Source organism: Heptranchias perlo, chromosome 2 (genome assembly GCF_035084215.1).
Source record: "Heptranchias perlo isolate sHepPer1 chromosome 2, sHepPer1.hap1, whole genome shotgun sequence".
NCBI classification, from domain to species: domain Eukaryota; kingdom Metazoa; phylum Chordata; class Chondrichthyes; order Hexanchiformes; family Hexanchidae; genus Heptranchias; species Heptranchias perlo.
The window spans coordinates 122,746,974-122,771,840 of NC_090326.1; the positions used below are offsets into that span (position 1 = coordinate 122,746,974).

At 42.1% G+C, this 24,867-nt stretch overlaps 2 protein-coding genes across 10 annotated transcripts in view; one reads left to right on the forward strand and one right to left on the reverse strand.

Moving 5' to 3' along the window:
* crot (carnitine O-octanoyltransferase) overlaps nucleotides 1–24,867 on the forward strand; it is a 92,945-nt gene that overhangs the window by 60,274 nt on the left and 7,804 nt on the right. For 2 of the 8 annotated variants that reach the window (XM_068006876.1, XM_068006885.1), the window contains 4 exons: nucleotides 3,627–3,705; nucleotides 3,815–3,908; nucleotides 4,063–4,182; nucleotides 6,876–10,965. In XM_068006876.1, the coding sequence (XP_067862977.1) occupies nucleotides 3,627–3,705; nucleotides 3,815–3,908; nucleotides 4,063–4,182; nucleotides 6,876–6,996 (414 nt within the window). In that variant the 3' untranslated portion in view covers nucleotides 6,997–10,965. Of the gene's footprint in view, nucleotides 1–1,413; nucleotides 1,564–3,626; nucleotides 3,706–3,814; nucleotides 3,909–4,062; nucleotides 4,183–6,875; nucleotides 10,966–11,383; nucleotides 11,675–11,959; nucleotides 12,226–19,598; nucleotides 20,138–24,867 lie in introns of those variants that run through there. The other 6 variants (XR_010967334.1, XM_068006894.1, XM_068006907.1 and 3 more) reach the window with 6 other exon arrangements.
* Nucleotides 14,705–24,867, reverse strand: part of abcb4 (ATP-binding cassette, sub-family B (MDR/TAP), member 4) — a 124,624-nt gene continuing 114,461 nt past the window's right edge. For both annotated transcript variants that reach the window (XM_068006854.1, XM_068006863.1), the window contains 4 exons: nucleotides 24,668–24,865; nucleotides 18,832–19,038; nucleotides 16,529–16,675; nucleotides 14,705–15,471 (listed from right to left, as the gene is read on the reverse strand). In XM_068006854.1, coding sequence (XP_067862955.1) covers nucleotides 15,271–15,471; nucleotides 16,529–16,675; nucleotides 18,832–19,038; nucleotides 24,668–24,865 — 753 coding nt within the window. In that variant the 3' untranslated portion in view covers nucleotides 14,705–15,270. The remainder of the gene's footprint in view (nucleotides 15,472–16,528; nucleotides 16,676–18,831; nucleotides 19,039–24,667; nucleotides 24,866–24,867) is intronic.

A 24,867-nucleotide genomic window follows, 5' to 3' on the forward strand; every position in this document is an offset into this window, starting at 1 on the left:
GGCACTTATATGGCGCGAATGTTACTTGCCACTTATGAGCCCAAGCCTGGATGTTGTCCAGGTCTTGCTGCATGCAGGCTCGGACTGCTTCATTATCTGAGGGGTTGCGAATGGAACTGAACACTGTGCAGTCATCAGCGAACATCCCCATTTCTGACCTTATGATGGAGGGAAGGTCATTGATGAAGCAGCTGAAGATGGTTGGGCCTAGGACACTGCCCTGAGGAACTCCTGCAGCAATGCCCTGGGGCTGAGATGATTGGCCTCCAACAACCACTACCATCTTCCTTTGTGCTAGGTATGACTCCAGCCACTGGAGAGTTTTCCCCCTGATTCCCATTGACTTCAATTTTACTAGGGCTCCTTGGTGCCACACTCGGTCAAATGCTGCCTTGATGTCAAGAGCAGTCACTCTCACCTCACCTCTGGAATTCAGCTCTTTTGTCCATGTTTGGACCAAGGCTGTAATGAGGTCTGGAGCCGAGTGGTCCTGGCAGAACCCAAACTGAGCATCGGTGAGCAGGTTATTGGTGAGTAAGTGCCGCTTGATAGCACTGTCGACGACACCTTCCATCACTTTGCTGATGATTGAGAGTAGACTGATGGGGCGGTAATTGGCCGGATTGGATTTGTCCTGCTTTTTGTGGACAGGACATACCTGGGCAGTTTTCCACATTGTTGGGTAGATGCCAGTGTTGTAGCTGTACTGGAACAGCTTGGCTAGAGGCGCAGCTAGTTCTGGAGCACAAGTCTTCAGCACTACAGCTGGGATGTTGTCGGGGCCCATAGCCTTTGCTGTATCCAGTGCACTCAGCCGTTTCTTGATATCACGTGGAGTGAATCGAATTGGCTGAAGACTGGCTTCCGTGATGGTGGGGATATCGGGAGGAGGCTGAGATGGATCATCCACTTGGCACTTCTGGCTGAAGATGGTTGCAAACGCTTCAGCCTTGTCTTTTGCACTCACGTGCTGGACTCCGCCATCATTGAGAATGGGGATGTTTGCAGAGCCTCCTCCTCCCGTTAGTTGTTTAATTGTCCACCACCATTCACGACTGGATGTGGCAGGACTGCAGAGCTTTGATCTGATTCGTTGGTTGTGGAATCGCTTAGCTCTGTCTATAGCATGTTGCTTCCGCTGTTTAGCATGCATGTAGTCCTGAGTTGTAGCTTCACCAGGTTGGCATCTCATTTTTAGGTACGCCTGGTGCTGCTCCTGGCATGCTCTTCTACACTCCTCATTGAACCAGGGTTGATCCCCTGGCTTGTTGGTAATGGTAGAGTGAGGAATATGCCGGGCCATGAGGTTACAGATTGTGCTGGAATACAATTCTGCTGCTGCTGATGGCCCACAGCGCCTCATGGATGCCCAGTTTTGAGCTGCTAGATCCATTCTGAATCTATCCCATTTAGCACGGTGGTAATGCCACACAACACGTTGGATGGTGTCCTCAGTGCAAAGACGGGACTTCATCTCCACGAGGACTGTGCGGTGGTCACTCCTACCAATACTGTCATGGACAGATGCATTTGCGACAGGCAGATTGGTGAGGACGAGGTCAAGTAAGTTTTTCCCTTTTGTTGGTTCGCTCACAAAAGGCATTTGATAAGGTGCCACATGAAAGGTTGTTACGCAAGATAAGGGATCATGGGGTTGGGGGTAACATATTAGCATGGATAGAGGATTGGTTAATGGACAGACAACAGGGAGTAGGGATAAATGGGTCATTTTCAAGTTGGCAGGCTGTAACTAGTGGGGTACCACAAGGATCAGTTCTTGGGCCTCAACTATTTACAATCTATATTAATGACTTGGATGAAGGGACTGAATGTAATGTATCCACGTTTGCTGATGATACAAAGCTAGGTGGGAAAGTAAGCTGTGAGGAGGACACAAAGACTGCAAAGGAATATAGACAGGTTAACTGAGTGGGCAAGAAGGTGGCAGATGGAGTATAGTGTGAGGAAATGTGAGGTTATTCACTTTAGTAGGAAGAATAGAAAACAGAATATTTTTTAAATGATGAGAAACTATTAAATGTTAGTGTTCAGAGACACTTGGATGTCCTGGTACAAGAAACACAAAAAGTTAGCATGCAGGCACAGCAAGCAATTAGGAAGGCATAAGGTATGTTGGCCTTTATTGCAAGGGGTTGGAGTACAAGAGTAAGGAAGTCTTACTACAATTGTACAGGGCTTTGGTGAGACCTCACCTGGAGTACTGCGTACAGTTTTGGTCTCCTTATCTAAGGAAGGATATACTTGCCTTAGAGGCGGTGCAACAAAGGTTCACTAGATTAATTCCTGGGATGAGAGGGTTGTCCTATGAAGAGAGGTTGAGTAGAATGGGCCTATACTGTCTGGAGTTTAGAAGAATGGGAGGTGATCTCATTGAAACATATATGATTTTGAGGGGGCTTGACAGGGTAGAGGCTGAGAGGTTGTTTCCCCTGGCTGGAGAGTTTAGAACTAGAGGGCATAGTCGCAAGATAAGGAGTCGGCCATTTAAGACTGAGATGAGGAGGAATTTCTTCACTGAGGGCTGTGGAGTATATTCAAGGCTGAGATAGATAGATTTTTGGACTCTAGGGGAATCAAGGGATATGGGGATTGGGCGGGAAAGTGGAGTTGAGGTCGAAGTTCAGCCATGATCTCATTGGATGACGGAGCAGGCTTGAGGGGCCGTGTGGCCTACTCCTGTTTCTTATGTTCTTACGTACCACTGCTTACTGATAGCAGCTTCATGATGTCTGGGAACTTTGAATATTTAATTAATTTTTCCTACTTTTGGTCAAAAGTAACCAATGATTACCTGTGTTTAGTGAAGTATCAGCTGTCCCTCCAAATGTGGTTGAAATTGACTCCTCATTACTGTTTTTAAGCTTTGTGCCAGCACCTTATCTCCCCATCTGGTACTTGCAGTCCATTTTCCCTAATCTTCATACCTAAGATAACTCACCCTTTTATTTACTAAAGCAGTTCAGTCCTGCATGCTATTTAAATGTCACTCATTGAAGTCAATTATCCTGCTTATTTTTTCTATATGCTCAGATACGATAATCTTTACAGTCTTTTCTTTAAACTTATCTACTATTGGGTATACTTTAATCCACTTATTAATACGAGTGGAAAAAGTCAGTGCGAATGTAAAGCAGATTTCCCCACTTTATACTCAACATTTTTGCTAACCAGAATAGAGGAACATGTACCCTTCTATCTTTATTGCTTCTTAAGCTCAATCAGTCCTTCAGTCAAAGATATAATTTGTGCCCACATGTAATACCCCCTTCATTGGCTGATTGCCAATTTTAAAGTATTTAGAAGATGAATTTAATGACCACATAAATTAAATAGAATTTAAAGATGGCTTAGATTCTGACAAGATGTATATAAATAAGTAACTTGTAAATTTACTTGTAAGTGAATAAATTTTGACCAGTATATGTGCTTAAATTGGCAAACAGTGTAGCCAAGATAATTAATATTAAGCTGAATTGATCTCTTTGAATTGTGGTAAAGTAGGGATAATAATCTGGATTCTACTACAAGCATTTTTCTGTAATCCATTTCCAACTGTTGATGTTGAGTAATCTTTTGTGCTTTAACTACTTAATATTCTATCCTAGAATGTGAAACGTCAGCAGCTAATGATGAAATCTTTTGCAAAACACCACAAACTGATGACTGAATGTCAGAATGGTAGAGGTAAGTAGCTTTGCTTTTTTGATTGATATTTACAGAGTTTTTAAATTAATACTTGCAGATTTTATGTATAATTCATTTTATGATCCAATTAATTATATTTATACTTCAGGCTTTGACCGACACCTCCTGGGTCTCCTGCTTATTGCTAAGCAGGAAGGTCTTCCTGTGCCAGAGCTGTATTCAGATCCTGCCTTTACTAAAAGGTAATTGTTCCCTGTTTCACAGACTAAGACAAAAATAACCTGACCTAACATGATTTGTTACAGGTAAGGTATACACTTAGGCTAGCTCTCTGGATGCTTTCATGACTGTTTTAGTTTGGCATTGTTATTTTCTTCATATCTTTTATTTTAACAGTGGTGGTGGAGGAAATTTTGTTCTGTCAACTAGCCTTGTTGGATATACTACAGTCCTAGGTGCTGTCCTTCCTATGGTCCACAATGGCTATGGATTTTTCTACTGTATCAGAGATGACAGGTGAGGGTCAGAATATAGATTTAAGGTGTCTAGTACGTGAGCAACGAGACAATTAAATGCATGGGGAGAGATCTTTATTCAGCACAGATCTCTGCACATGCATTTAATTGTCTCATTGAAGTCCAGAAATTTTTGTTATAATTTTAAAAGAGTTGAGGGCCCCCGCCTCTACCACCAATTCGGGCAGCGAATTCCATACACCCACCACCCTCTGAGTAAAAAAGTTTTTCCTCATGTCCCCTCTAATCCTTCCGCCAATCAGCTTAAATCTATGACCTCTAGTTCTTGAACTCTCTGCTATGGGAAACAGGTACTTCCTGTCTACTCTATCTGGGCCCCTCATAATTTTGTACACCTCAATCAAGTCACCCCTCAGCCTCCTCTACTCCAAGGAAAACAACCCCAGCCTAACCAATCTCTCCTCGTAGCTGCAATTTTCAAGCCCTGGCAATATTCTTGTAAATCTTCTCTGAGCACTCTCCAGAGCAATTACGTCCTTCCTGTAATGTGGTGACCAGAACTGCGCACAATACTCCAGCTGTGGCCTTACCAGCGTTTTATACAGTTCCATCATTACATCCCTGCTTTTGTATTCTATACCTCGGCTAATAACGGAAAGCATTCCGTATGCCTTCTTCACAATCTTATCTACCTGTACTGCCACCTTCAGGGACCTGTGCACATGCACTCCAAGGTCTCTCACTTCCTCTACCCCTCTCAATATATTCCCGTTTACTGCGTATTCCCTTTTACTGTTTGCCCTCCCTAAGTGCATTACCTCACACTTCTCCGGGTTGAACTCCATTTGCTACTTTTCCGCCCACTCCACCAACCCATTGATATCTTCTTGGAGTCTACAGCTATCCTCTTCACTATCAACTACACGGCCAATTTTTGTGTCGTCTGCAAATTTGCCAATCATGCCCCCTACATTCAAGTCCAAATCATTAATGTATACCACAAACAGCAAGGGACCCAACACTGAGCCCTGTGGCACACCATTGGAAATGGATTTCCATTCGCAAAGACATCCATCGACCTTTACCCTTTGTTTCTTGTTACTGAGACAATTTTGGATCCAATTCACCACATTTCCCTGTATCCCATGGGCTTTTACCTTTCTGATCAGTCTGCCATGTGGGACCTTGTCAAATGCCTTACTAAAATCCATGTAGACAACATCCACTGCACTACCCTCATCAATCCTCCTTGTCACTTCCTCAAAGAATTCAATCAGATTTGTAAGGCATGACCTTCCCTGAACAAATCCATGCTGACTATCCCTGATTAAACCATGCCTTTCCAAGTGACAGTTTATCCTCTCTCTCAGTATTGATTCTAATAGTTTGCCCACCACCGAGGTAAGACTGACTGGCCTATAATTGTTCGGCCTTTCCCTCGTACCCTTTTTAAACAATGGTACTATGTTTGTAGTTTACTAGTCCTCCGGTACCTCCCCTGTATCTGGTGAGGATTGGAAAATGATCCTCAGAGCATCTGCTATTTCCTCCCTGGCTTCCTTCAATAGCCTAGGAAACAATCCATCTGGCCCTGGTGACTTGTAAACTTTCAAGGATTCCAGTCCGTCTAGTACTTCCTCTCTCATTATGTTTACCTTATCCAATATTTCACACCTCTCCTCTTTAACTGCTACGTCTGAATCATCCCTTTCCTTTGTGAATACGGAGACAAAATATTCATTTAAAACCCTACCCACATCCTCTGCTTCTACACACAAGTTACCTGTATCATCCCTGATAGGTCCCACCTTTTTCTTAGCTATCCTCTTGTTCTTAATGTACTGATAAAACATCTTTGGGTTTTTTTAAATCTTACTAGCTAATATTTTTTCATGCCCTCCTTTTTTGCTTTCCTTATTTCCTTTTTTACGTCATCCCTGTACCTTCTATACTCCTCTAGGCTTTCTGCAGTATTTAGTTTTCTGTGACAGTCATAAACTTTCTTTTTCTGCTATATCTTGCCCCGTATACTTCTAGACAACCAGGGGGCTCTAAATTTGGCAGTGCCACCCTTTATCTTTGAGGGGACGTGTCTGCATTGTACCCGTAGAATTTCACTTTTTAGTGCCTCCCACTGGCTTGCCACTGATTTCTCCTCAAGTAGTTGTGTCCAGTCCACTTCTGCCAAATCACCTCTTAGTTCTGTAAAATTTGCCTTCCCCCAATTTAAAACGTTTACTCCTGATTTAACTTTGTCCTTTTCAATAATAATGCTAAAACTAACTGAATTGTGGTCACTATCCCCAATATGGTCACCCACTTGCCCATCTTCATTTCCCAGAACTAAATCTAGAATTGCATCCCCTCTTGTTGGGCTTGTCACGTACTGACTAAAAAAGTTCTCCTGGACACCAATCAAGAATTTTGCACCCTCTGTGACCCTCACACTGTTTGAATCCCAGTTCTGAAGGTCCTGTCAAAAGTGGCTAACAGGATGTAGCCTAAACTGGCTTTTTAGTTTTAAAATCTAGGTTTTTTTTTAGAAACATGGAGCACTAGCATAAATACTGACTTACTCTGCTAGCTCTCTGAATGTTTGATTTCTGTGACAGTTTCATGGTGAAAATAATGTTCCACTGTTCTTGCTCCAGGTAAAAACATGGTGTCATTTTTAAAAAGTGGAGACAAAAAATGTTCTTTTAAAAGTGCAAAAATTCTCTTTTACCCTAACAGGATTGTTGTAGCTTGTTCAGCCTGGAAGTCGTGTCCAGAGACTGATGCAGAAGAATTGTACAAGGGGCTAGTTCAGTCATTTCTTGAAATGATCAAGTTGACTACAACAGCCCAGCTTTAAGCGACAGCAGAAAGGAATACATTCTGCTAAAACGTACTAAAGTGCTAATTCTTTACGTATTTGCATTAACGTACTAGTAAATAATGCATGAACCCCCTGTAAAGTCTGTGCTAAAAAACTTTACTTGAAGCAACAGAATGTTGTTTTTTGAATCATTACTTTGCAACAGCAATGCAAAATTTTTGAAACTATGCACAATACAATGCAAAAAATGCAGTAACAATGCAGACTCTTAAACCACAAAAAAGTAAAGTAATTACAATGCAGATTTCACATCTTGTAGCATTGGCTTTTAACTGTGTGGAAAAACAAGAAGCCACAAGAATTATTAATTTTATTTAATCCTTGACAAACCTAGTTTGTCTATTTCCTAGAAACATTTTACGATCTAGGATTCTGAAACTAGGAGTCAGACGCTAATGTTTAGAGTAGAAAAAGGTGTTTTTAAGATGTGTAAATATGATTTTAGAATTTATTAAATATATTTAGTGTATAAACAGAACATCAATGTTGGACTAATCTTTAAATTGTTTTAATAGGCTGTACTATTTGGGCACCTTTTGATTAATTCTATAGTATCCATTGGATAGTTACCAAGATAAAACACTGGCAAGCTGTAAAGCTGACTACAGTAATTGTTACCCTTTCTAAAGAAACAAAGTTTGATTCACAACCGATTGAAATGTGTCTAGGGTCTGCATAGGCGATGATAGCCTGTTGGTATCGGGTGAATCATGCAACAAACAGAATTACTAAAATTATTTCTCCATGCATGTTAATCAAATATGAAATATTTTTCAGTTGAAGAAAGTAAAAATATACTAACTTGCAGTACCTGCAAAAGATTGTTTTAATCCATGATAGATAGATAACAGACTCTGGTGCTGATTGAAGTGCTAATTGGGTAACTTTTGAATTATTTGGCGGGCATGATTTTTTTTTCCAATTATCAGTTTGGCATTGATTTTTCTTTTAAATGTTACAAATGTTTTACTTACTTTCACCTTTTACTTCTCTTTACATATTGTCCTTTGCAGCCAGTGAAAAGCCCCAGATTAGACTAGTTGCATCCTATTATAATGGCTGATCATTGATGGGTGAACTCATCTGGGTCCCTGCAGTTTATTTTTTTTTGTTCGTATTTAACACTACTCTTTTTCCCTTGGATTTTTTTTTTCCAAGCTATCCCCTCGTTCACGTTTTTCCATCTTTTCCCTGCTTATACCTGGTCAATTTGATTTTGGGAGAACCGTCACCACACGGACTGCAGTGGTTCAAGAAGGCGGCTCACCACCACCTTCTCAAGGGCAATTAGGGATGGGCAATAAATGCCAGCCTCGGCAGCGACGCCCACATCCCATGAACGAATAAAAAAAAATTCCCTTTATTCCTTTTTGCTAAATTCTTTTTATTTGTATATTTACCTCATCTGTTTATACCTTCTCCACAGGCTCTATGATTGCTTTTATTTTCGCTGCCCTCTTCCTTCCTTCCTAGTTTAAATGACATCCCTTTTTATTAATCATGCCAGTTCATTAGCTCCCTTCCTATTAACATGTAACCTGTTGCAGAAGAGCTTTCATCTTCCCCAAAACTGGTGCCAATGTCCCCTGAAACAGAAACCCTCTTTCTGACACTACCGCTTCAGCCATATGTTGAGCTTCCTAATCTTCCTATCCTTCCCTATTCTAGCACGTGCCTAGCAGAGTAATCTAGAGATTATCACTCCTGAAGTCCTGCTCGTAAACCTGCTTCCTAATCTCCTAAACTCCTCTTTTCTCAGGCCATTCCTTTCCTATATCATTGGCTCTCACATGGACCATATTGGCTGCTGGCCCTCCCCTTTCATAATCTTCTGCAGTCTTACTGAAATGTCCTTTCGCTAGCACCTGGGAGACAACAAAGCATCTGGGGCTCTTGGTCTAGACTGCAAAAGATGGGGTTTACCCCTCTAACCATTAGTCCTCTTATTAGTGCCGCATTGCTAACTGAATTACTGATTTCTCTTTCTCCCCCCCCCCCCCACGTTTAAAAATAAGACTCCTAATAAGGGTTTACGCACTCTGTTACATACTGAAAATAAAAGTATACATTTTGCTTGCAACAGAATGCTCCCATACTGAAAGGATGCACTAGTGGAGAAACATAGAAAAATTACAGCACGGAAGGAGGCCATTCGTCCCATCGAGTCCGTGCCGGCTCTATGCAAGAGCAATCCAGCTAGTCCCACTCCCCCGCCCTATCCCCGTAGCCCTGCAAATTTTTTCCTTTCAGGTAATTATCCAGTTCTCTTTTGAAGGCCATGATTGAATCTGCCTCCACCACCCCCTCGGGCAGTGCATTCCAGATCCTAACCACTCGCTGAGTAAAAAAGTTTTTCCTTATGTCACCTTTGGTTCTTTTGCCAATTAACTTAAATCTACGTCCTCTGATTCTTGACCCTTCTGCCAATGGAAACAGTTTCTCTCTGTCTAGACCCTTCACGATTTTGAATACCTCTATTAAATCTCTCAACTGTCTCTGTTCTAAGGAAAACAACCCCACCTTCTCCAGTCTATCCACATAACTAAAGCCCCTCATCCCTGGAATCATTCTAGTAAATCTCTTCTGCACCCGTTCTAAGGCTTTTGTATCTTTCCTAAAGTGTGGTGCCCAGAACTGGACACAATACTCCAGTTGTGGCTGAACCAGTGTTTTATAAAGGTTCATCGTGACTTCCATACTTTTGTACTCTCTGCCTCTATTTATAAAGCCCAGGGTCCCGCATGCTTTTTTAACCGCTTTCTCAACCTGCCCTGCCACCTTCAACGATTTGTGCACATATACCACCAGATCTCTCTGTTCCTGTACCCCTTTTAGAGTTTATATTGCTTCTCCTCGTTTTTCCTACCGAAATGTATCACTTCGCATTTTTCTGCGTTAAATTTCATCTGCTACGTGTCCGCCCATGCCACCAGCCTGTCTATACTCTCTTGAAGTCTATCACTATACTCCTCACTGTTTACTATCCTTCCAAGTTTTGTGTTATTTGCAAATTTTGAAATTGTGCCCTGTACTCCCATGTAGTCATTAATATATATCAAGAAAAGCGGTGGTCCTAGTACCGACCCCTGGGGAACATCACTGTACACCTCCCAATCCGAAAAACAACCATTCACCACTACTCTCTGTTTCCTGTCACTTAGCCAATTCTGTAACCATGTTGCTACTGCCCCAGTTATTCCATGGGCTGCAATCTGAAGTACTGCTGTACTTGAACAATGCAGAAAAAGACAGTAATTGCCAACGAAGAACAATTTGACCTTTAACAATAGTGGATCTCTACTGGTATTGCTTATAGTATGAGGTCATGCTAATTTGTAGCGGCAAGAGCATATAACAAATAACGCTTGTTATAAAATACAGTGGATCTCTCGTAGCAACGGTCACAGAGTTGTATGTATTTGGGTGTTACTTAAGGCATGGTGGCGGGTGTGGGGGTTACACTTGGATGAAGGTTGGAGATATTTATGTGATCCATGGAATAAATAAATGGTACAAGAAGAATGCTTTGGTGGGAAATAAAAGAAGTGGAGTGAGGACATGCTGGCAGCAACTAATAAAATGGGAGTAGCCAAGGATGTAAAGAACCAAAATGAATAAAGGCTACAGTAGGAAGCAACATTGGCTCCACTACTAAAATCTTCTCATAGGCAATCATTTGAGATGTACCCAGAAATATTGATGTGAAGAGTTTGTGAAGTGAAGAGCTATACAAACATTTGGTTACTTTCTAACAGTAGTATATGTGATAATCCTGTATTTTTTGTAGTACTCTTAATTCATTTCACAGCCTGTATTCTATAGTCAATGGCTTAGTTGCTTGATTTTAAAGATATACATGAGCAGATCAGCCAGTCAATGTAGATTTGTTTGAAGTCAAGCTTGTTCAATTTGTCTGTGATTTGGAAATAAATTTGATGAAATTTACACTGTGGCAGTATTTTTGATTGACCTGTTTCCAAGATGATTTTGCACATTCCACCCATATGGACTAAATCCAAAAGAAAATAAAAGCTCTTCTGCAGTATCTGTGGTTATTCAGTTGCTTTGTGTAACTTTGTGTTAACGTGGCTCAGTGGTAGCACTCTCGCCCGAGTTAGAAGGTTGTGGTGAGAATCCCTACGTGGTCAGTTTTCGGTAAAATATTAAAATGCCTACGTGGCAAAGAAGCAGAATGCAAAATGGTTAGAAAGGGTTAATTAGTTAGTAACTGAGATTGGTACAGGTGGCCTGGCCTCCTGCTGGGCCATATGTTTGCGTAGTCAGCAGGTTTGCATGGTCTTATCAATGTAGAGTCTTTGATGTGATTCAAGGACTGGTCTGAATGTCTCCATGTTTATGGCAGATCAATATAGGTAACGAGCTTAGCCAAAGTTGAAAGACATTCCAGGTTGAGAGATAAGGAACAGAAGGAACAGGGAAGAACATTCCAAGTTGGAAGGTGAGGAAGTATCCCCTTTGATGTCTAACAGCAGTATGATCAGCACATGGACGATTTATGATTGGCTGGAAATAATGTAACCTCGCATGGCAACCTGTGCCCGGCTTATGATTGGTGTTGACCCTCGTTAAGTATGTTCCAACCCCTATTGATTGTATAAAAACGTGTGGATTTCTGTATGTTTTTGTTCTTGCTCTGCCAGCATAGAGGGACTCTATCAGGAGTCCAAATCAATGCTGCAGACTAAGAACCCTGCTATTAAAGTTGTGATGAACTTTAAAATGTATTCGACTTCAGTTTTTACTGAACCAGACTGAGGGGAAAGAATCCGGATTGTCAGTGGGTTCAAATCCCACTCCAGGGACTTGAGTACAAAATCTGAGGTGACACTCCAGTGCAGTACTGAGGGAGTGCTGCACTGTTGGAGTTGCCGTCTTTTGGATGAAACGTTAAAATGAGAGACCCTGTCTGCACCCACAGGTGGACGTAGAAGATCCCATGGCACTATTTCGAAGAAGAGCAAGGGAGTTCTCCCTGGTGTCCTGGCTGACATTCATCCCTCAACCAACATCACTATATAAAAAAAAATCATCTGGTCATCATCACATTGCTGTTTGTGGGACCCTGCTGTGCATAAATTGGCTGCAGCGTTTCCTACATTACAACAGTGATTACACTTCAAAAGTACTACATTGGCCATGAAGCGCTTTGGGATGTCCCAAGGCCGTGTAAGGCGCTATATAAATGTAAGTCTTTTTTGTTTCTTTTAGCTCACCCTTCGATCAGGAAGTTTAAAAAAGAAATTCCTTTCCAAAATATATACAACAGCAACTGCTGCAGACCAAGGAGAGGTTGAGTGTTAAGCCAGGCTGTCCAGAAATTTATCACTTCAAACTGGGCGCTGGGTTACACTGGCAGCACCCTTCTAACTAACTTCATTTTAAACTAATGGAAATACAATCCCATGTTCAGCCTATCTATACTGAGTTCTGAGTTCATCGAGTATTGGTGAAGGGATAGGGGAACCTAGTGTTAGGGTGAGCTGGCTAATTGTACTTCTTTTGAGGAAATATTACCAAAGTAGACTGTAGTACAGGAAGTAGACCGATTCAGAAAGCATGATGGAAGGGGAAAAACATCCATCTTATCACTACTGTACTAAAATTAAGAATCTTCATGTAAATGATTGTCTGTGCCTCCTTACTTGGATATGTATGTATGTAGTCACATCCATTTATTCTACACAGACCTGATGCGAGCAAATTCCGACCTAAGGATATTTGTGTCCAGCCCAATCAACTTTAGAGTCTTCACCCCACCTTCAGATCCTTCCATGGCCTCTCACCCTATCTTAGTGATTTCCCCAACCCATATGTTCCTCCACAGATCTGACACTGGCTTATTCCTCATTACCCACTGTTCCATCAGAGGCTGCTCCTTCAGTCCTCTGGAATTCTCTCTTTCAACAACATTTCCTTGACACTCCTGCCTTGTCATCTCCCACCCTACTTTCAAAAACCTTTTCTTCAAATGTGCATCCCCCAAACCTTTCCCTCCCCTCTGCTTGGTGTTTACTGCTTTAATAAAGAAAGAGACTTCCCACGCTGGTAGGAGTTGTCTACAGACCTCCTGATTGTATAAATACAACGGCCATTACATCATTACTGAGATCAGGGAAGCATGTAGCAAAAACAGTATGGTTATAATGAGAAATTTTAATTTTACCTAGACTGGAAGAAGCACAACAGCTCAAATAGTATATTAATTTCTAGAATATAGTCAGATCAGTTATCGAGAACAATATGTTTTAGAACCAAGAAGGGAACAGGTTGTGTTGGATTGGAGACTGAGAACATAAGAAATACGAGCAGGAGTAGGCCAATCGGCCTCTCGAGCCTGCTCCGCCATTCAATAAGATCATGGCTGATCTGATCCTAACCTCAAATCTAAATTCATGTCCAATTTCCTGCCCGCTCCCCGTAACCCCTAATTCCCTTTACTTCTAGGAAACTGTCTATTTCTGTTTTAAATTTATTTAATGATGTAGCTTCCACAGCTTCCTGGGGCAGCAAATTTCACAGACCTACTACCCTCTGAGTGAAGAAGTTTCTCCTCATCTCAGTTTTGAAAGAGCAGCCCCTTATTCTAAGATTTTGCCCCCTAGTTCTAGTTTCACCCATCCTTGGGAACATCCTTACAGCATCCACCCGATCAAGCCCCTTCACAATCTTATATGTTTCAATAAGATCGCCTCTCATTCTTCTGAACTCCAATGAGTAGAGTCCCAATCTACTCAACCTCTCCTCATATGTCCGCCCCCTCATCCCCGGGATTAGCCGAGTGAACCTTCTTTGTACTGCCTCGAGAGCAAGTATGTCTTTTCTTATGTATGGACACCAAAACTGTATGCAGTATTCCAGGTGCGGTCTCACCAATACCTTATATAACTGCAGCAATACCTCCCTGTTTTTATATTCTATCCCCCTAGCAATAAAAGCCAACATTCCGTTAGCCTTCTTGATCACCTGCATACTAACTTTTTGATCTTCTTGCACTAGGACCCCCAGATCCCTTTGTACTGCAGTACTTTCCAGTTTCTTGCCATTAAGATAATAACTTGCTCTCTGATTTTTCCTGCCAAAGTGCATAACCTCACATTTTCCAATATTGTATTGCATCTGCCAAAGTAGAGTTTTGTTAGGTAAGGGGCAAGGGATATGGAGCTAAGGCGGGTAAATGGAGTTGAGGAACAGATCAGCCATCATCTAATCAAATAGCAGAACAGGCTAGAGGGGTCAAATGGCCTACACTCCTGTTCCGAAGTTCCTCTTCCTGTGCATCTGCGGTTTACTCCATTTTAATTCCTGTGCATGTGTGGTTGTCTCTCTTTCCATGTATTTATCTCTGGTTTCTCATCCTGTGTTTCCTTTGTTGTATTTAGTTTGTTTTGACCTGTTTATGGTTCTCACTCTCTCCTCCCCCATTCTTCCTGTGATTCTGTTTGCCTTTCCCTATGTGTATGTGAGTTTTGTAGACGGGAAGTTTGCACAGAAGTTTTTAATGAGGTCTAGCTTTTTAAAAAAAAAACTCATACTTCAGTTGTGACTTTTTAAAAAAAACTTATTGGTTTTATGTTAGAAAATATCAAAATGTAATAGCCTGGTCAGATTTTGAGTAGTAATCACAACATTTTAAATGTTTTTTTATAGAAATATAAAGCCTTAATTATTCATTGATCATTCTTTAATTATCATTACACATAATAAGGAACATTTTCCGATCTCGTACTCCCAGAGCCACACTCGAAGGTAGTGCAGGTCAGAGAATTGGTGGTACAGTGTTGTAGTCTGACTCTGCTCACCTCAAGGATGGATCCCTGCTGGGAGTGTGGGATCATTGAATTCACCCGGATAGATCTTCCCAGGAAGTTTGGGAGCAGACAGTGGTTTGGCTTGTGTACAATCTTTACACCCTACATATCTGACATTTTCTAACAGATCTAAACCAGGTTTGATTAACAGCCAAGTAACCAGAGTCACTCCAATGCCATGGTGTAAACACAACTTAAGACAGTTACCTGTATAGTGTAATGAAGGTGCAATTAGCTGAAATCACCTTAGGATGTTTTTTCTATGTTAAAGGCATTATATATACACAAGTTGTTGTCCCATAGGTTTATTTGGTATCTACCAGAAATTACAATGAAACTATAAATTATACTTTTGTGAATTATTATATTGTGGATTATTTCATATCCTTCAATTTCCCCCCCCCCACCAACCTAAAGTCACTCAGTTTTGTCCCAATTGTGCAGTAACCAGACTGTAGTAAAGAGCTTGGTTAGCAAGAAGCTGATGGTGTGTTCCTTCCTCTGCAATCCGCCCATTATTAAACACTGCTATTTTATTGGCATTCTGGATGGTAGACAGGCGATGAGCTATTACAATACAGGTGCGGCCCTCTCTTGCTTTGTCCAGCGCCTCTTGGACAACCTGTTAAAACGGATGAAGTGAAAAAATAAACCTCAATGAACAGCAGTTTAAATTTAGTGAATCATTTTGACCATGTTAAGATTTTTCAAAATATGTCTGACCAATGTTAGTTAAAATTGATAACTTTGCAATTATATATCTATGATCTAGTAAGTATGGAATGCACACAAAGCATTTTCCACAGGAAATTGGATCAAATCTATAGCATAACCAAAACTGGAAACTTTTCAAGTTGGAAAAGGATTATGTCCAACTCTGTTGACCCCTGAGCTCCACTCATATATATATATATATATATATATCACATATATATATATATATATATATCACTACTCCAAAAATCTACCTCCCACATCCTGTCCTGCAGTAACTCCTTCTTGCCCATCACCCCTATTCTCGCCAACCTTCAATGAATCCTTGTCCTGTTTGCAAGTCTCACTATGATCTTGCCCCACCTTACTTGTGCAACCACCTCCAACTCTACATTCCAACCCATGGCCTTCTATCATCTAAGTCTAGCCTCTTGTACATCTTCCCTCCTTCCACTCAACCATCAGTGGCACAGCCTTTAGCCACCTTTGCCCTACTTTCCTCCCTAACCAAAATTCTGACTTGCTACTTTTTGTCCCACATTTAAAAGTCATATCAAAACCTTTTCAACCACATTTTTGGTCATCTCTTCTACTTTTTCTATTACCGTTCAATATCTGTTTTCTCCTAAGTAATAGAAAAATCCCTATGCATAGTTTGTCATTAAATAAACCCAGGCTGTCTCTTTATTCAATATCCTGTCTCTTTTCATAGATCAACTCCACTTTCCTAACTTCCCACTACATCAATCACTTTTCAATCCAGAAACACACTTGGAGGTAAATCAGTGCTCCCGGCAGAGCTTTGCATATAGGTGCATATAGTGGAATATAGGCATGCACAGCCCCCACAGTTTCCTGCCCATTAATTTGCTCCCTAGTTACCTCTTGGACATTTCAAAGTTATAATGGCTTTGCCTTATAAAACTTATTCCACAAGACAACATGACCAACTGTTGTTGCCTTACCTTTTCACTTTCTGTATCCAATGCTGAAGTAGCTTCATCTAAGAGGAGGATCTTGGGGTTTCGCACTAATGCTCGGGCAATGGCGACACGCTGTTTCTGACCTCCAGATAGCTGGGTGCCCTTGTCCCCTACACACGTATCGTATTTCTAAATAAATTGAATTAAAAAAATAAAATTACTATTATCATTTTTGTATATACAACATTTTATTCTATTTGTATAGATTCTTTATTTGCAGCTCCTGCGTCCAGATTAACTGCAGTCTATTTGTTTTTGACATTAGTTTAATAGCTTCAGCATGAATAGGTCCTGACTCTTACAAAGTTAGGAATAACTTCATTTTTGCAAATATAAACTGGCATTACTTCAGAATTAGACTGATATACTATATATCGTGGCACTGCAGAGAGTGACAAGCTGTTTGACAACAACAGGCGTGTTATAGCATATAACACACAATATAATCATGATGTTTCTTTTTATTCATTCTTGGGATGTGGGCGTCGCTGGCGAGGCCGGCATTTATTGTCCATCCCTAATTGCCCTTGAGAAGGTGGTGAGCCGCCTTCTTGAACCGCTGCAGTCCGTGTGGTGAGGGTTCTCCCACAGTGCTGTTAGGAAGGGAGTTCCAGGATTTTGACCCAGCGACGATGAAGGAACGGCGATATATTTCCAAGTCGGGATGGTGTGTGACTTGGAGGGGAACGTGCAGGTGGTGTTGTTCCCATGCGCCTGCTGCCCTTGTCCTTCTAGGTGGTAGAGGTTGCGGGTTTCGGAGGTGCTGTCGAAGAAGCCTTGGCGAGTTGCTGCAGTGCATCCTGTGGATGGTACACACTGCAGCCACAGTGCACCGGTGGTGAAGGGAGTGAATGTTTAGGGTGGTGGATGGGGTGCCAATCGAGTGGGCTGCTTTGTCCTGGATGGTGTCGAGTTTGAGTGTTGTTGGAGCTGCACTCATCCAGGCAAGTGGAGAGTATTCCATCACACTCCTGACTTGTGAGTTACTCGCCGCAGAATACCCAGCCTCCGACCTGCTCTTGTAGCCACAGTATTTATACGGCTGGTCCAGTTAAGTTTCTGGTCAATGGTGACCCCCAGGACGTTGATGGTGGGGGATTCGGTGATGGTAATGCCGTTGAATGTCAAGGGGAGGTGGTTAGACTCGCTCTTGTTGGAGATGGTCATTGCCTGGCATTTAAGTGGCAAGTAACATTCGTGCCAGACATCAGCCCAAGTCTGGATGTTGTCCAGATCTTGCTGCATGCGTGCACGGACGGCTTCATTATCTGAGGGGTTGCGAATGGAACTGAACACTGTAAAATCATCTGCGAACGTCCCCATTTCTGACCTTATGATGGAGGGAAGGTTATTGATGAAGCAGCTGAAGATGGTTGGACCTCGGACACTGCCCTGAGGAATTCCTGCAGTAATGTCCTGTGGCTGAGATGATTGGCCTCCAACAACCACTACCATCTTCCTTTGTGCTAGGTATGACTCCAGCCACTGCAGAGTTTTCCCCCTGATTCCCATTGACTTCAATTTTACTAGGGCTCCTTGGTGCCACACTCGGTCAAGTGCTGCCTTGATGTCAAGGGCAGTCACTCTCTCACCTCATCTCTGGAATTCAGCTCTTTTGTCCACATTTGGATCAAGGCAGTAATGAGGTCTGGAGCCAAGTGGTCCTGGCAGAACCCAAACTGAGCATCGGTGAGCAGGTTATTGGTGAGTAAGTGCCGCTTGATAACACTGTCGACAACACCTTCCATCACTGCCGATGATTGAGAGTAGACTGATGGGGCGGTAATTGGCCGGATTGGATTTGTCCTGCTTTTTGTGGACAGGACGTACCTGGGCAATTTTCCACATTGTCAGGTAGATGCCAGTGTTATAGCTGTACTGGAACAGTTTGGCTAGAGGATAGATGTAGCATGTAACACAATGTGATACAACGTAACTCATTTAGCATGTAGCACACAATCTATTCTAATAAAAGGAATACAATCCCTTCCCTGTCCATGTATGATAAGGTCCGCAAAACTATTAGAAAGGAATAAAATGAGCACCCACACAAATTAAGGAAATACAGACAATCCCTTACCCCCACTGATCCACAATGAAAAGATGTTTTTTTGCCTGCCCCCTAATCTCATGAAGGAAGCTACGAACCACTACAATAAGCAGCTGGTCTTGCAGTCAACATATACTTCTTTCACCAGCACCATGGGGTAAACAAGCTGTTCTTTTCAGGATTTATTACTGAGCGGCTACATGATTATATTGAGTGAAACCATGTAGAAACTTACCTTAGGGAGAGTTTCAATAAAGGAATGTATGTTTGCTGCTTTGGCTGCAGCCACTATCTCCTCCTGGGACACAACCCTGCTGTTGTCCCCGTAGGCAATGTTCTCAGCAATGCTGCAGTCAAATAGAACAGGTTCTTGGGACACAATACCGATCTGTGCCCGAGACCACTGAACATTGAGATCCTTTATATTGTGGCCATCTAAAAGCTGGAGAAAAATTATTTCAATTATCAGTATTTCACCTAGTGTCATTAAAGTAGATGTACATTGCAGAGTGGATGCAGGAGGATCAAAAGATGGTCATGGGAGTAGCTAATTGACACGCTAAGGATATACAGTTATTGCATAGCAAAATGTAGGATTGCTGCATGACAACTTCATGCAGAACATTTAGCAAAGTGATTATTAATGTCCATCACGTACACATGATGGCAACAAGAAAGACTTAATAATTTTGTGACGTCTGAGTCCTGCGACAATATTGGCACAGATTTTGAATTACACTTTTGCAAATTTTGATTGCTCATACTTCAATAAAATTTCTTTATTGTTGCATTTTTTTTATACTTCCTCTTTGTAAATAATCACCTGTTTTTGTGTTATCCTCATTGAGAAAGCAGGACAGGATAATCCACCATGTGGTCAACTATGTGGATGCTATCAGTGCAGGATCTGTGAGTGATGAACTATCTATGATCAGGGCTATTGACTTCCAGTGACTGAAAATGTCAAATTCTGTTTTTCTTACATGGGATTGACTTCTACAGCTCAGTTCATTTTTCTGTGATCTTGCCCAAGCCCTAATTAAAATGAACATCCATTGACAGCACTTGAAGAAATAGGATTTTAAGAAATAAATGGCACAAAGGACAGTTTTTCAAAATATTGTGATGCTGCAGCTGCCCTTGAGATGTGTATTTCCGGTGCTGTAATGTGCAATGGTTTTGTAATTTGGTAAGCAGTTTCAATTCTGAAAATGCATGATTTTCTAAATGTGAGAACAAATATTTTCAAATATCAGGGGAAACAGAGAAAGAACATTACCATCTCCTCTTTTGAATTCTGAATAAAGATATATAAACACTCCCCCCGCCTCTTCTTCCTGGGGCATTTTGTTAATCGGCTTTTAATAGCTTTAAAGTGTGGCGACGAGAATTATTAATGTGCACAAGTATCTGCCATCAGTGTTTCACATACATCAGTGTCAACCTCCTAATCACTTTTCACATTTTTAACGCATCAATCTGAATCTCATGAACCATTGGATCTCAGGGGAAATCACCAATGTGAAAAATCTAATTCTTTCCACTGTGCAATCCAAGATAAGTATTCTCAGGTATGTGAAAAACTCTAACAAAATCAGGCACAACTCTCTAAAATTGATGTGATATAACTTCAAACGCATGTATCCAAACATTATTCTGCATTTGACTTATAAAGTCACTTAATAAAGCAAATAGAACTGATAAACCTAGTGACAAAGGGCTGGATTTTCCTTTGATTGGAGGGTTAGTGGCAGAGAGGGACTTCCACCTGCCCACATGACTCTGTCACTAACCTACTGGTTTTTCCACCTGGGGCCCTAATTATGTTTGTAGGGTGGGTGCGGCGTGGTTATCGTTGCTGGGAGGAAGGGAAATAGAGTGGTACTGCAACAACAACAACATGCATTTATATAGCGCCTTTAACATCGTAAAACATCCCAAGGCGCTTCACAGGAGCGATTTTCAAACGAATTTTGACACCAATTCACATAAGGGAGATATTTGGACAGGTAGGTTTTAAGAAGCATCTTAAAAGGAGAAGAGAGGTTTAGGGAGGGAATTCCAGGGCGTAGGCAGCTGAAGACATGATCGCCAATGGTGGAGTGATCAGGGATGCGCAAGAGGCCAGATTTGGAGGAGCGCAGAGAACTCGGAGGGTTGTAGGGCTGGAGGAAGTTATAAAGATAGGGAAGGGCGAAGCCATGTCTAAAGCAGAGTCCAATGACCAAGAGAACAGCAGTCTCTTAAGGAGTTGAAATGGCTCAAGGATGGGCTAGAACCGAAAGACTTTTTGGGACTAAAGGCGGCCCCTATGAAAGGAGGCTGCTGAAGCAGTCAGTGCGACCTCCACCATCGCAAGAGTTGCCACACAGTGCAGGAAGAGGTTTATTGACCTCTCAAGGTTGGTCAAGGTACGGCAAGACACTGGAGGCAATCTTGTGGTCTGACATTTATTGGGCCGATTATGTCGATGGGTTCATTTTCGTGGTCGGGCCTCATTTGAATAGTTTCGGCAAAGTGCCTGCATTGGATGAGCACTGATAGACAACTCGCCAGTGCTCCGCCTGGTCCTACAAAAAAAGTAATTGGAAAAGCTTACCTGCAGAATTTCTGGAGCCGCCTCCAGCAGCCCTTTTAAAGGCCCACTGGTTCGGCCACTGAGCATGCAGATCCGATTGAGTGGAGCACGTACTCCATTCAATGGAACACCAGAATTTCATCAAGGTCCTACAGATGGCGTAGGATCCCGATTTGCATATTAAAGTCAGCCTCAGCCTGTCTTGGACATGAGCTCTGCTGGCCAGTTTTACTGACCCACTCCAATACCTTAGTTAGGCCTCATTTTGATGTACTGCATGCAGTTTTGGTCCCCTCGTGGTGGGGGATATTGTGGCTTTGGAAAGGTTGTAGAGGAGGGCCACAAGATTGATTCCCAGTTTAAAACACCTTAGTTACCCAGATAGGCTGGGTCTGTATACTATAAAGATGCATCGGGGCGATTTGATCAAGATTTATAAATTAATGAAGGGACTAGATTTTGTTTGTGGAGAAATTATTTCAACCGGACAGGTTAGGAAGGACCAGGAGTTACGCTTACAAGTCACGTAAGGGCAGGACTATGTTGGATGTTAGGCAATTCTTCTTTTCCGAGAGAATATCAGACCTGTGGAACAGGTTACTGGTTTGCGTAGTAAACATTGATTCGCCGTATACTTTTAAGAGAGAGATGGACTTGTTTCTTGTTGGGGAGGAGATCATAGCATACAAGAGATAGGTATCCTGTGATATAAGTCAGGGTGAAAACCTAGGCTTTTAAAAGGGGTCGCTGCAGGAATAGTGGATGCATTGGTTGTGATCTTCCAGAATTCCTTAGATTCCAGAACGGTCCCCATGGATTGGAAGGTAGCAAATGTAACCCTGCTATTCAAGAAAGGAGGGAGAGAGAAAACAAGGAACCAGGTGCTGGAAAGCGGGATTAGGCTGGGTGGCTCATTTGCGGCCGGCGCGGACACGATGGGCCGAACGGCCTCCTTACGTGCCGTAAATGTTCTATGATTCTATAGGGCAGTTAGCCTGACATCAGTAGTAAGGAAAATTCTAGAATCTATTATTAAGGACATTGTAACAGGGCACTTAGAAAATCATAATATGATTAGGCAGAGTCAACATGGTTTTATGAAAGGGAAATCGTTTTAGATAAATCTATTAGAATTTTTTGAGGGTGTAACTTGCAGGATAGATAAGGGGAAAACCAGTGGATGTAGTATATTTGGATTTTCAAAAGGCATTCAATAAGGTGCCATACAGGAGGTTGCTACACAAGATTAGGGCTCATGGGATTGGGGGTAATATATTAGCACAGATTGAGGATTGGTTAATGGACAGAAAACAGAGAGTAGGAATAAACAGATCATTTTCGGGTTGGCAGGTTGTAACTAGTGGGGTGCCGCAAGGATCAGTTGCTTGGACCTCTGCTGTTTACACTATATATCAATGACTTAGATGAAGGGACCGAGTGTAATGTATCCAAGTTTGCTGACGATACAAAGCTAGGTAGAAAAGTAAGCTGTGAGGAGGCTGCAAAGGGATATAGACAGGTTAAGTGAGTGGACAAGGTAGCAGATGGAGTTTAATGTGGGGAAATGTGAGCTTATCCACTTTGGTAGGAAGAATAGAAAAGCAGAATATTTTTTAAAAGGTGAGAGACTAAGAAATATTGGTCGTCAGAGGGATTTGAGTATCCTTCTACATGAATCACAGAAAGCAATTAGGAAGGCAAGTGGAATGTCAGCCTTTATTGCAAGGGGGTTGGAGTGTAAGAGTAAGGAGGTCTTGCTGCAATTATATACAGCTCTGGTGAGACCACACCTGGAGTACTGTGCACAGTTTTGGTCTTCTTACCTAAGGAAGAAAGGGTGCAACGAAGGTTCACTAGATTTATGCCTGGGATGACAGGGTCGTCCTATAAGGAGAGATTGAGTTGAATGGGCCTATATTTTCTGGAGTTTAGAAGAATGAGATGTGATCTCATTGAAACATGTAAAATTATTAGAGGGATTGAAGGGGTAGATGCTGAGAGGCTGTTTACCCTAGTAGGAGATTCTAGAACTAGGGGTCATAGTCTCAAGATAAGTGGTAGGCCATTTAGGACTGAGATGAGGAAAAATGTCTTCATTCGGAGGGCTGTGAATCTTTGGAATTCTCTACCCCAGAGGGCTGTGGATGCTCAGTCATTGAGTATATTCAAGACTGAGATCGATGGATATTTGGACATTAAGGGAATCAAGGGATATGGGGATAGGACAGGAAAGTGGAGTTGAGGTCAAAGATCAGCCATGATCTCATTGAATGGCAGAGCAGGTGCAAGGGGCTGTATAGCCTACTCCTGCTCCTATTTCTTATGTCAATGTGGTTGTGATGTCCTGGATTAGTTTCGATCACCTAAAGGGGTGGGAGAGGAATTTTCCAGATTTCTTTTCCCTAATTTGCCTGGGTATTTATCTGTTTTTTTGTCTCTCCCAGCAGATTACATTGCTCCAGGTGGGATGGGAGACTCTGTATCATGGTGCATAAGGCATCACAACTGTATGGGCAGGCTAGATGGACCAGTCGGTCTTTGCCTATCTGACATTTTTGTATGTTCATGTGAATGAGGGAGTTCTCATATGGAGCTGTGAGCGCCACATACATGCTATGTTGCTTATTGCCAGTATAGGAGCCCTGCCAGTCAGCAGAACTGGATGGCTGTCTTTGTTAATCTGGTTCCATTGAAAAGGAAATGAACTACATGGCCCACTTAAAGAGAGCATCAGTGGCTTTCTTTATATGATGACGAGATGCTGCCTGACTAATGTGCTAAAGTTCACCAGATGCTGCCTGGGAGGATTCAGTCTCAAAGAAATTCAAGACAGTGGTTACTTTGATTGGATCAGACAATGCTGTTCTCCTGGTGGAAGTGGACAGCAGGCCTACACCCAGCAGCTGATATATCTCCTTAGTTGTCTCTGGGGGGACGGAGAGTCTTCAGAGGCAGAGAGTGCAGAAAATTCTAAGTAAGACCTTCTCGGTCTGTAAGCCCTGGTGAGTGGGTATCTGTGTGTAGGGAACAAACATCTTCTCTGATGCCTCACGCTAGGTGCTTCCAATCTAACCTCTTCCATATCCCCATTCTTCTCCTCTTCAAAGCATAGGAATACAGGGATTCCCATTGGGAAATCCAAGTCCCCAGTTCAAAACTATACTTTCTGCAGAGTTGACTAAATAAGACAGGAAAAGTGGTGACAGAACCTCCAGGGCACCAAACAGTGGGTGTCAAAGGGGAATGGGGGATTCTGGGATAGAAAATTCCAATGCAATTTTTTCGGGGTAAATTTGAAGTGTTAGGTCCGACTACCCCATTTTACTCCGTTTAGTGCTCCAAAACTGCTGGTATTTCTAAGGACAATCTAGGCCAAAGTTTCCATTATCTGAACTTTCCTTCAGTTTGCAAAACACATAGAAGATGATTATATGGGTTAAACAACATCAGTTATCAAAATGCTGATCATGTTGAAAAGGAGTAAATCACTTACCACTTTTCCATTTAGTGGGTCATAGTACCTCTCCAGCAGCTGAACAGTGGTGCTTTTCCCACAGCCACTACTTCCCACCAGAGCCAAGGTTTGTCCCTTCCCAATTGTAAGTGTCAGACCTTGTAACACAGCCACATCGGGGCGAGTAGGATAGTTAAAGACAACATCTTCAAACTTGACTATTCCATCAAATGCAACCT